Below are 12,173 nucleotides of genomic sequence, written 5' to 3' on the forward strand. Positions count from 1 at the left end.
TGAGTGGTACAGTATTATTTATTATTTATACCCTATCCTGTTCCCAGAAAGGACTTATAGAGGCAGGATAACTGCAAAGTGGAACTCCTCAGAACTTCCCCTCAGAGACACTGGCTTAGGAGACTAGTGGGAGACTACAGGATCATTTGGGGGCAGGAGGTGAGTAAGAAAACAGTGGCATCTTGTCCCACCTCACCTTCTAGAGTCTCACTTGGAAGTCCTACCTCAGAAGAAAGCACTGTGGGGGCGTGGCAGCAGGACAGCGTTATCAGTAAAGCGGGGAGGCTAACTTTCAGGCACACCATCCACCATCCTTCCCTCCCTTTGGTGCTGATGTAAGTAAAGTGTCAGGTCTTCTCCAGAGTGCTCTGGTGGACCTAGGGTCTCCTCTCCACGGAGAACAGCCAGATCGCTCAGTTTGTAAGGGGCCTCTGCTAGCTGCAGGGTCCAGGTTCTGCCCCTCCACCGTCCCCATCCTCCTCGTCAGACTGTGCCAAGGGAGTGTCTCCTCCCCCATCACTTGGATTTGGACTGCGCAGGTTGGAGGAGTCAGAGGACAAGGAGGAGGTCCGAGATGTGGTCCTGTCTGACGTGGGTACCAGCAGGCTCAGCTCCTCTGGGTGGTCATCCACTCCTGCACAGGGAGATGAGCGGGTCAGGACTACATACAGTGCCAGAGAACTGGCCAGAAAAGCATACAGAGGGCGGGAGGGAACCTGTCTAGAATTACGTCCCCAGTCGGTGAGGAGCCAGAATTAGGACCTCCAGCCCCTTCCATACCATACAACATTTTACGTTCCGGAGTCAACTCAAGAGCTCAAGATCTACCTCATTTCTTCCTGGAGAGCTTTAGGCAAGCCATTTTCCGTACCGAGGACTGTTCTTCCTGCATTTCTAAGTTTTTAGGGTAAAACCCTAAGATGTTATCAAATGTCTGGGAGGCCATCAGGAAATTAGAGCCATTTGTTTTTTTCAGACTGGGTCTTGCTCTGTAGCTGGCTTCAAACTCGTGATCATCTGTTCTGCTTCTGTTTCCTGAGGGCTGTTATCAGAAGGAGCTACTGATCTCCACAGCAGTTTATAACAAAAATATGAGTTTCACAGGGTAAGCATACAGGGTCTGGAGCGAGGCAGAGGGTTTGAATATCAGCTTTCTACTTCCTGCCTATGTGACTGAACTTCCTGAGCCTAATTTTCTTTTATTTCTTTTTTCTTTCAGTGCTAAAATCAAACTCAAGAGTGCTTGCCAGGCAAGCATATTGTGTAAACTGTGCTTGTGAATGCATTCCTAGCCCCTAGCTTCCTTCTTTATGAAATGAAGAGCTTTTTCCCTACCCTGACACATTAGGGTCGAGAGAAAACAGGTAAAGTACTTTAGCACAGTATTAAGAACCTAGTAAATTATTCAGTAAAATTTAACATTGTAGGGTTTGGAGTGAGGGGTCAGCAGTTAAGAGCACTATCTGCTCTTCTAAGGACCTGGGTTCAAATCCCAGCACCCACATGGCAGCTCATAACTATCTGTAAATCCAAGATCCAACACCCTCAAACAGACATACATGCAGGCAGACTACCAATGCACATAAAATAAAAAAAATAGATACATTATTAAAATAATTAATATTATAGCCGTGCATGGTGATGGCCATCTTTAACCCCAACATGCTGGGAGGCAGAGGCAGGTGGCTCTCCATGAGTTCATGAACAGCCAGGGCTACACAGAGAAATTCTATCTTGAAAAACAAACAAACCAAAAGGAAAGAAACACCCCAAAATCTGATAATAATTATGTTACTTCCACAAATGTAAAAATTTAATAAAATAGCTAGCCTTTGTAGAACTTTGGGTGAAGAATCCATACCCCAGTTCCCCCTGAGAGTCAACTTCCCTAAGGCAGAGCAGCCAGCTGCTTCTCTAGCAGAAACACTTACTTCCAACTTCTACTTCAGATTCTTCCCTGGTTCTGACCTATAACCTCATTTCTGGCCCAAACATCCAGCTCTGGCCAAATGGTACCCCGGTCCCCAAAGCAAAGCAAAGGGACGTACCAGACCTCTGGGGAGTTGGAGGAGAATCCTCACAAGGTAAGAACACATCTGCTCCATCCTGATCCGCAAGGTCAATAAATTCCACCTGCTCCAGTGTGTCCACATTCACTTCCATCGAGGAGATGCTTCCTATGGGGGCTGTACATCGGGAGAAGTAGAGCACAGACTGGGCTGCGTTCGAGAGCATGATCAGACTTAGCTGTGAGATCACAATTTCAGAGTTTATTGGGCCACAAAAACAGGAAGGGAGCTGGCCCCCAAGATCTGAGGGCCACAAGAACATCTTCCCCAACCTACCCCAATTCTTCCTCAGAACTTGAAACTTACGTCTTTGTGACTCGAGATGCAGATGGGATAGGGGGAAAACAAACTCTGTCTCTGGCTGTAAAATGTCCTCGAAGAACTTCTGCCGCTCCCTGAGACGCAGCTGCTGCCGCTCCAGGGCTGCTCGTGGATTTGGGTCCATGTCAGCCCCTGGGGGTAATGGAGTAAGACACGCACAGATGTGGGGCTGAAACAGAAAGTAGTGGGGGCCTAGGCTTAAGCAGCCCCTCGGCGGCTGGCATCCCAGCAACACAGCCTTCGCTTCCAGTCTGGTCGGCTCTGGCCTCAGCAGCCTCTTAATCTTTGTGAAATAAGACTCATCCTACAAACGTCAAGACTCAGATAGAGGCAGGGCTGGCCCTGGTTCCACAATGGGGATGTCAGTTCCAGACACCACAAGAGCCTGCCGTTGGTGAAGGCTGCCAATGCTGGCTAACTGCCTACATGCCCTGCTGAGAGACGGGAGGGGCTGGCCATTTCATGGACCCAGCTCCCCTCAGAAGGCCAGGGAAGAACAGAGTGAGATAGACAGTAAAGTGCCGGGCGCTATAGCTCTGGTTCTTCCCGCCCCTTACAAAACCCAAAGAAAGACTACACACACACACACACACACACACACACACACACACACACACACACGCACGCACGCACACGCACACACACACACCATCACCACAATCCTCATTACCTCCAAACCCTTTCTCTGAGGGCGAAGACCTAACTTCCTGACTTTCCCTGCCTCTTTCTGGCCCCAGGGTTCCCACCCGAAGGTATCACCCTACCTACCTCACACACTATCTGACAATCCTTTGTGAAGGAGGGCTGTTTATAGAGAATTGAGCATCTGTCCTCTGAACTCTCAGAGCTGTCCCCTCCTCTCACACATCTGTCTGGCTTATTTCTCAAGCTAGCAGGTACTAACTAGAAGGGTGGGGGCTGGGTATAGTTCAGACCAGGTGTCTAGACTCCCAACACTGAGTTTTGCAGAACACCAGAGCTCTAGGGCCAGCCCTGTGCATACATTCCCATTCGTGGTATAGTACTCTGAACCCGTCCATCACCAGGAGCAGGGTAATCTCCAGGGTGAGGACCAAATTGTCATCCTCCAAGAAACCTCATCTGGCCACAGTGTATCTCAGCACTTGGTCAGGTCTTCGAGTACTTGGGTAGCTCAGGAGGGACCTGAAACTAATGAGCCAGGCAGGGCCAAGTCAGTGCTTGGAGCTGATGTGGCTGCCGGCTGGCCAAGGAGAAGGGAGACGCTGACGCTGACTCCAGAGAAAGGCTCTTAGAGCTGCCGCCCAGGTCACAACGCTAAAAATACCCAGGGCCCCAGGGGCGGTGTGCGGAGCTGCGGAGAAGGGAGGTGAACTCCTGAGGGAGCTGCAGATGACCCGGGACCACCCGGACTCCTCTCTCCACTCCCTTCCCCCTGACACTGTGGTCTTACCAGGTTGAAGGGATGGCTCTGAGGGGCTGCGGAGCCAATTCCCAGAGCTAGGTAGTTGTTTACACGACCATAGGGACTGGGAAGAGTAGGGATTTGGAGATAGGAGGTTGACACCCGGGCAGGACCAGGGAAATGGAGAACGAACGCCCTCTGCCCCGGCCCCACCCGCGTCGGAGGAGGCAAGAGGCAAAGAATTCCCTAAAAGGGGACTGCCGCGTGGGCGAAGTCCGGGCGGGCGGAGGAGGGCACCCCACGTTCCGGTGCTGCGGGGGCCCGGTCTGCCGTACCTGAGCCCAACCCGCATTCCCCCCTACCTGCAGCGCCCGCGCCTTCTGGCTCGCTGGGTGCGCTCCCGACAGGCTGCGGCGGGGGCGTGGGAGCGAGCAGCGCCGGCCGGGTGGGGCTGTGCCTGCGGGGTTCCCTGGGGACCGGCGGCCCTGGGAGCCGGGAACGAGGAAGAGGCGGGAGGCGGAAGTGGGGGCGGGGCGGGCACTCGGGGCTGGCGGCTGAGGACAGCTCCTCTGAACGCCGGGACCCGTACTTGCGGGGCGGGCGAAAAGTTCCCGCACGCATCCCTCCTTGCTCCGCCCGTGCGAGGCTGCGCGCGCCCCGAAGCACTTGCGGCACCCCCGCCCCGCGCACAGCGACTGCGGGCACACGCGCCGGCTCCGGCCCACGCACACTTGATGCTCTTCGACTCCAGAGCAGCGCCCACGCAACGACCACGCGCACGCGCCAGCTGCCCGCTTCTCCGCACCTCGATCACCCTGGCCGCGGTTACGCGCACACTTCTCCAGAAGGTGCGGGGTGGGGAAGCGAGAGTCGGCTGCCGCCCAGGGAGTCAAGTGCATTGCCTCGGTCGACCCCCGGGCCCTTGGATTACCTCAGCTGGCCTAAGGACCACACCGAGCCGCCGCCCTACGGGTCAGCGGAATGGGCGAGTCAGGGCTGGAGGGGATGAGCCGGCGCCGCACCCTACAAGCCGGCAGGGAGCCAACACCTCGAGGTGCTCCAGAGATGCCAGACGTCCAGCCAGGCGTGGGTGGGCGGTCCAGTCGGAAGCTGCTCCCCCCTCCCCCAACCGCAGCATCTCCTGGCTCAAACCAGGGATAGCAGTGTCCAGTATAGCAGCCCCTGGATCAATGCTCCATTCCCTTCCCCACTTTTTCTCTCCCCATCCATCCCCTTGCCTGACTCTGAACGCAGTGTGAGGATGAGCCATGACTCTGTGTGTGTGTGTGTGTGCGCGCGCGTGTGTGTTCCACTAGGAATCTGGGTTGCAGCCCAGCTACCAGGAAACCATCCTTGCCATCTCGCTCTCCTCTGAGACCCACATTAAAATACACCTCCATTTCACATCATTTCTCTCTCCTACATATCTGTCCAATACACCATTCCTCTGTTCCCACCACTCTGGCTTGCCTCCTTCTGGTTTTCCTGTGTCCTCTCTTGCCTAGCTACATTGTCCACACAGGACAGCTCAGAGCCCAAGTCTCATGTTTTAATCGCCTTTGTTAGAATAAAATCTAGGCTCTGGTATTGTAAGCCTTTCTTTTCCTCCTTTCCTTTCGACAAGGTTTCTCTGTGTAGCCCTGCTGTCCTGGTACTTGCTCCGTAGACCAGGTTAGCCTCAAAATCCTAGAGGACTCAAGAGATCCTCCTGCCTTTACCTCTCACCATGCCCGCTTCAAGTGGTCTTGAAAAGCAGGGAAGTGGGAGGGTGTGTGCAAAGGGCTGGCTGTGAGAAGCAGGTGCATCTGGGTTTCCCACAGGGGGACAGCACTCCAGCAATGCCTGAGTCAGGGACTCTTCTGTGTGGCTAGGTTGAGAACAAGCCTGTGAGGTAAGCACAGTGCAGCTTTCTCTCGTTCAGAAGAGTGGAGCTAGTCTGTGGAAAGCAGGGAGTATGGAGGGTAAGTCACAGCCAGACCCCCTTGTGAGTTGTAAACCATGGCAGTTCCTGGCCAGCTGGGCAAACCCTTCTCTGACTCTTGATCCTGCCTGTTAACCATGGCTAATTAATCCCGCCCTCTTAGTGTAGGACTTTGGACACACTGCAAATGCTCCACAAACCATAGCTCTCTTGGTTGGGATGGCTTCTGAGAAAGGGAAAGACTGCGTTCTACTAAGAACTTATGCCATAGGAAGGGGGCCCGGACAGTTAGCGCTTCTGTGGGCGTTACTGGTGCCTCTGAGGTAAATGTCATTATGTCCACTTTATAGACACGGAAGCAGAGCTGCAGAGACATAGGGGACTGTTGACGTTCTAAGCTAGTTGGTGACAGGGCTGGAACTGGAACCTGGGCAGGCTGCCTCCTGAGCTGGCTGTCACTACAGCTCTTTTATCCTGTTGTAAGTTTCCTTTTTCAGAAATATAGCAAGTTTGAGTCCTGATTCTCATTAATGGATGGAATAGATACTTGGTCTCATTTTCTCTCACAGAAATGAGGCCAACTCCAGGTGGTCTACAGCGGCTGGAGCTTAGCTCCCAAGGTCACCGACTCACTCTCTCACCCCTTCTCATCTCTGGAAGAAGGACTCTAGAAAATGGGCTTTTTAAAGGCTAGTCAAATGCGGGAGTGCAGGGGAGAGTGTAGAACAGGAGTTCCTGTCTGATTGAATCAACTGAGCTCGAGGTTATTTCAAAGTTGATGAAAGATCAGGATGTCTGCCCCTCCTAATCCCAGATAGTCAAAGACTGGTCAGAAGAAGGCTATATCCAAGCTGAAGTCAAGTCAGCAAGCTCCACTAGAACTGTGTCATCCAAAAGAATGATCCCGGGTGGCAAGGAATGAACTGGCCAGGAGGAGGAAAGATCAGTAAGGAGTAGATGGCTTGACACTTCTGCCTTCCAGCTGGGATGCAGACAGCTGGGACGAGCATGGCCACACTAAGAACAATTTCTACAACTTGTTGGACAGTCTTCATAGCTTTTGTCAACCTTCAGAGAACTGAGATTGCAAAGCAACTAATGAACGTGAATTTCAAAGGATAGGAGTCTCCACGAGACATGGAATGTAGGCACTGGTTTACTTTTGAGGGGGAATATGAAATCTCCACGCACAAAGGTAAGAGAAATTAGAAGAACCAGTTAGCTAAAATGTTTATGGAACTGTTAAAGGCCCACTGTGGTTCAAACGGGCTAAGTCTGCAGGAGTGCGGATGACAGAACAGTGAGAGAGACAACTCAGTCTCTCACACTAACGGCTTCACACAGGAAAGCAATGTCCAGGCACAAGTAACACTGTGCTTGGTGCCTACCATTCTATGTACTATGTCCATGGCTTGGTCACAATACACATGGAAATACAAGACCTATGTCACGAGTAAAAGTCAGAGGCTGGAGAGTAGTGCACACCAGCACTGAGGAGGCAGACAGCAGATGTCCGAGTTCAAGGCCAGCCTGGTCTACAGAGAAGAGTTCCAGGACACCCAGGGCTACACAGAGAAACCCTGTCTTGAAAAAAAAAAACAAAACCAAAAACAAAGTCAAGACTCTTTGTCAAGACTCAAAGTAATCAAGAGGATCAGATCTGAGCTCCAGATGCTGCAGCTGTCTGACAGAATTTAAGAGAATGATGATCCATGAAATGCTCTCATGGAAAATGGAGATGATGTAAATGAGCAGAATTTTTAGCAGAGAGCAAGAAACTATCGCAGATCATATGCAACAGGAGAACCAGACACACTTGAGATTTGAAGAACACCTTTGACAGCCGCCTCAATAAAATTCAACATAGCTAAGGAAGAAATTGGTGAACCTGAAGACAGTTCAACAGAGGCTTCTTAAGATGAAACTGATAAAAACAGTTAAACAAAATCACAACGAGGGCTGGGATGTCACTCAAGTAGGGAAGTCCTGTGTAGAATGCACAAGGCTCTGCATAAGACCAGGGCCTGAGAACATGCAGCTATGAGCACAGCACTTGGAGATGGAGGCAGGCAGGTCAGAAGGTCACCCTTCATCTGCATAGTGAATCTGAGGCTAGCAACCCTGCATCAAAAGAAAGATGTCTGGAGGAAAATGTGGGCTGGGCGTGGTGGTGCACACCTTTAATCCCAGCACTCTGGAGGCAGAAGCAAGTAGAACTCTGAGTTGGAGGCCATTCTGGTCTAATTTAGGGATATAAATAAGCTAATGGAGACAGTGTTAAATTGTCAAAATGTTAAAATAGATAACTGGTTTGCCTTACTATCTCTCTCTCTCTCTCTCTCTCTCTCTCTCTCTCTCTCTGTGTGTGTGTGTGTGTGTGTGTGTACATGTACATGCCTGTGGGAATACAAGTGTGTCAGCTGTGCTTGCCGGTGTGTACATTGTACATGTGTGCCCAGAGGCTGCCATGAGGTATCTTCCCCCACCGTTCACTCACCTTATTTTTGAGACAAGGTCTTTCTCCAGATCTTATCTCACACACTGGCTTACCTGACTGTCCAGTGAGCCCCAGGAATCTAGCTGTGGTAGCCCCCTTCCCTGTTGTCAGCAGCAGGGTTGGACTGTGGTCAGCCAGCACCCTGGCTGCTATGAATCCATCTCAGGTCCCCATGTGCACAGTAGGTGCTTTATTGCCTGAGACATTACCCAGCCCCCACTATCACTATTTTATTATTATATCCTATAAAGTCAGACTGTGTATCTTAATTACAGACAATGCAACTTCACAGATTGCTGTTGAGCATTACACAGATAAACCACTAGTAACTAATGATTACCCTCCTTGGGCCTCTTGGTCGAGCCTTTGATGAGCACGCCAGGATTCTAAAGGCCTTGACTCTCTGTTGGGATCTACCTTGAAGTCACTAAGAATTAGTTCTATGCTTTTGTTGTTGTTTTTTGAGACAGGGTTTCTCTGTGTAGCCCTGGCTGTCCTGGAACTTGCTTTGTAGACAAGGATGGCCTTGAACTCATGTAGATCTGCCTGCCTCTACCTCCCGAGCGCTGGGACTAAAGGCGCACACCACTACGCCCCACTTGCTCTGCTTCTTTATGTGTTTCGTAGGTTTTAGGTTTCCATAAGACTCGTTTTGAGTTAATTTTTATAAGTAAGACCTGGATTGCAGTGCATTGCTGCACTGCAACAAAGCAGGGATTTAATACAATGTGATGAAGAGATTGTCTTCTAAACCGGAAAAAGTTCTACAATGCCTTTATAATACTCCATAGCTTCACAGAAACACGTAACATCAGACACGAGTCCTGCCATTCTCCAGTCATGTTGCATTTGCCTCTCCTCATACATCTGACAGTTACATTGTTGATTTCCATACGGAATTCCTGTAGGATTTTGAATCTATTCTGCTTATTTTGTGAGAGCATTCTGCAGTACAGTCCTAGCTGCCCCAGAACTTGTGGCAGTCCTCCTGCCTCTGTCCCCCCCACCCCACCCCATTTTTGGAACTGTGGGTGTGCACATCATACCCTGCTGTGTACTCTGCTCGTGCACTCTGCTCTGTGCGACCCACCTGTGCATACTCATTTGCAGTTTAATTTTCCAACCTGTACCTTCCAATGTAATTTTGGAGTTCAGGAGCCTTTTCTTGCTGTTAAAAATATTTTAAAATTTACATTTATTTATTTACTTACTTACGTACTTACTGCTTGCTACAGCATGCATGTGGGGGTCAGGGGACAAGCTGCAGGACTTAGTTTTCTTTTCCTACCACGTGGGGTTCAGGAATCAAACTCAGGTTGTCAGACTTTGTAGCGAACATCTCTATCCAAAAGCCATCTTGCCAGCCCTAAAATTATTTTTAAAAACTTGAAATGATTATACATTCAAAGACAATTGAAAAGTCTTGCAGTTCTTCCTTGGTCTAAGAGAGATTTCCTCATCCCTCAGAACTGCCAGGGGTGTTAGGCATTAGGCAGTTAGGGATTAGGCGGGGTTAGGAAAGTGGGGGCTCAGAGGTTCTCTGAGATCCAGGGCCTCACACAGCACAGCTCCTGCACCTGTGACTCAGAGAGCATCAGGGAAGAGGAGATGGAGGACTAAGTGCTGAAGCACCAGGAGAGCTGCTGTGAGGGTTTGTCTCCTATTTGCCCATGACGCTTCAACAGCATGGCTGCCTAAGCAAGGTCAGGAGAATTACCACACCAGTCAGCACGCTGACATAGAAAGGGCGAATCTCAGGATGCCCCACCCCACTCATACTCAAAGAAGTCAGCAATCCTGACAGTGGGAGGAACAGACTCCCTAGGAATGAGCTCCCCACAATTACATTGGTCAGCCTTGGAACCTTAAGTAGCAGGGGACATAGGAAGGCAGATGTAATTATATTTTAATTTCAAAAACAGTGAAAAGACAAACCATACAACCACTATGGCACCTGGATACAGAAGGAAGAGTCTCTTTTCTTTGGGTGGTGTCAGACCCCATGACCAAGGCAAATCTTAGAAAACATTTGACTGGAGTTACAGGTACAGTTACTTGCTTAAGGTTTCAGAGGGTGAGTCCGCTATCATAGCCAAGAGGTTTATATCCTGATCCACAGACAACAGCAGAGAGACACTAGGTAGGCCTGGTGTAGGATTTTGAAACCTCAAAGCCCACTCCCAGTGACACACCTCCTCCCAAAAGTTTACACCTCCTAATCTTTTCCAAACAGCTCATCAACTGGGGACCAAGCAAGGAGAAGTACAAGCCTATGGAGACCATGCTCAGTCACAGCATCAGAGGTGACCACAGGAAGGCCCCAGTGGGTGACTCTGTACCATGCACCTTGGCAGCACTAATCAGTCTCTGTGTTACAAGGACAGGATGTTTACAATGGGAGGGAGATGTGTTGGGATGGAGTCCAGGGGAGTTGAGAAGGAGGGAATGGGGGTAGATATGACAAGATACAGTGTACATGTATGAAACCTTCAAAGAAGAGAAGCATTCAGACGGTAGACTGTGTTCAGACTTTCTTCTCTTTATTATCCCGGGCTTCTCACCCCATGCAAGCATTTTCTCTATGGAACTAGGAAGAACGAACCAGACGGATGATGGGAAACTGCTCATGAGGCACTGTTACAGAACTGCTCAGGTGGCTTTACCTTGACGAGGTGGGAAGCAGATAAGGAGTGATAGCGTTGACTGAGTTGGGTGTAATGGCTCACGACTAGGGTCCCAGCACTCCCAGCACTCTGGAGGCTAAGACAGGAGGGCTGCAAGTTTGAGACCAGTCTGCACCATAGAGTGAGTTCCAGGCCAGGCCAGTTACAGCCACAGGAAGACGGCTCAGTGCCCTCTTGCACAACTAATGATGAGCAACTGCAGCCCCTGGCTTTATCCTGAGGTGTGGAAAGCGTGTGTCTGCATAAACGCCCCAGACAGCTGTTCACAGAGGCTTTATTCATAACTGCCCACACCTGAAGTCACAAAGATGGTCTTCAGTAGGTGAGGATACATAAACTGAGAGGGTTACAGAAATCAGTATTATTTAGTACTAAAAGGAGGTGATCACTTGGGTTGGGGAGATGGCTCAGTGGTTAAGAGCACCGACTGCTCTTCCAGAGGTCCTGAGTTCAAATCCCAGCAACCGCATGGTGGCTCACAACCATCTATAATGGGATTTGATGCCCTCTTCTGGTGTGTCTGAAGACAGCTACCGTGAACTTATCATAAATAAATTAAAAAAAAAAAAAGAGGTAATCACTCAAAAGGTATGAAAAGGCATGGAGTATGTTTAAATGCTATTATTAAAAGCACCCATCCAAAATGGCTAAATACTTATTTTTTTATTTTGATCACAGGACATACTGGAAGGCAAAACTATAAAGATATAAGGAGGTCAGCATTTGCCAGGGCTCGGTTGAGAAGGAGGGAGGAATAAAGTGGAGCACAGGAATTTTTAGGGCATTGAGACAGTTCTGTGTGATGTAATATCAAGGACACATCATTACACATTCATCCAAACCCATACACATGCACAGTAGCAAGTGGGACCCCTACATGAAGGATGGTCTGTCATGATAAAGCTAACGCACCATCTATGTTTGTCAGAAACTAACACTGTTGGTGGAATTCGGAGGGGCTACTCCCCAAGGTGGGAGGGTGGTGGGAAATTTCTGTGCATTCTACATAATTTTTTTTCTTTGTGAGACAGGGTCTCACTGTTTAGCTCTGGCTGACCTGGAACTCCTTATGCAGAGCTGGATAGCCTTGAACTCACAGAGAAATCTGTTTCCCAAGTGCTGGGATTAAAGGCATGTACCACCACATCCAGCTACTTAATTTTGATATAAACTTAAACCTCCTCTAAAGGACAAAATCTTATATAAACATCCCAAAAGATGCATGAACTAGAATGGAATAAAAAGGCAGCCCAGTGGGCCCAGCACAGAATTTAGCCATTGTATGTCCAGACCAAGC

The 12,173-nt window shown here is 49.7% G+C and overlaps 3 protein-coding genes across 7 annotated transcripts in view; 1 reads left to right on the forward strand and 2 right to left on the reverse strand.

The window, feature by feature from the left end:
• The window catches only part of Dbndd2 (dysbindin domain containing 2), a 26,846-nt gene continuing 14,673 nt past the window's right edge, over positions 1-12,173 (reverse strand). The window contains exons 1-4 of one of the 5 annotated variants that reach the window (XM_032904851.1): positions 4,137-4,290; positions 2,376-2,522; positions 2,049-2,186; positions 1-634 (exon numbers count right to left, since the gene is read on the reverse strand). In XM_032904851.1, the coding sequence (XP_032760742.1) occupies positions 435-634; positions 2,049-2,186; positions 2,376-2,514 (477 nt within the window). In that variant the 5' untranslated portion in view covers positions 2,515-2,522; positions 4,137-4,290 and the 3' untranslated portion in view covers positions 1-434. Of the gene's footprint in view, positions 635-2,048; positions 2,187-2,375; positions 2,560-3,822; positions 3,951-4,136; positions 4,291-12,173 lie in introns of those variants that run through there. The other 4 variants (XM_032904849.1, XM_032904850.1, XM_032904852.1 and 1 more) reach the window with 4 other exon arrangements.
• The window catches only part of Sys1 (SYS1 golgi trafficking protein), a 26,717-nt gene continuing 16,970 nt past the window's right edge, over positions 2,427-12,173 (reverse strand). Inside the window, exon 3 of the mRNA XM_032904855.1 lies at positions 2,427-2,522. Within this exon, the coding sequence (XP_032760746.1) occupies positions 2,516-2,522 (7 nt within the window). The 3' untranslated portion in view covers positions 2,427-2,515. The remainder of the gene's footprint in view (positions 2,523-12,173) is intronic.
• The window catches only part of Tp53tg5 (TP53 target 5), a 13,693-nt gene continuing 6,275 nt past the window's right edge, over positions 4,756-12,173 (forward strand). Inside the window, exon 1 of the mRNA XM_032901799.1 lies at positions 4,756-4,860. Coding sequence (XP_032757690.1) covers positions 4,756-4,860 — 105 coding nt within the window. The remainder of the gene's footprint in view (positions 4,861-12,173) is intronic.

This window comes from Rattus rattus, chromosome 5 (genome assembly GCF_011064425.1).
Source record: "Rattus rattus isolate New Zealand chromosome 5, Rrattus_CSIRO_v1, whole genome shotgun sequence".
Taxonomy (NCBI): domain Eukaryota; kingdom Metazoa; phylum Chordata; class Mammalia; order Rodentia; family Muridae; genus Rattus; species Rattus rattus.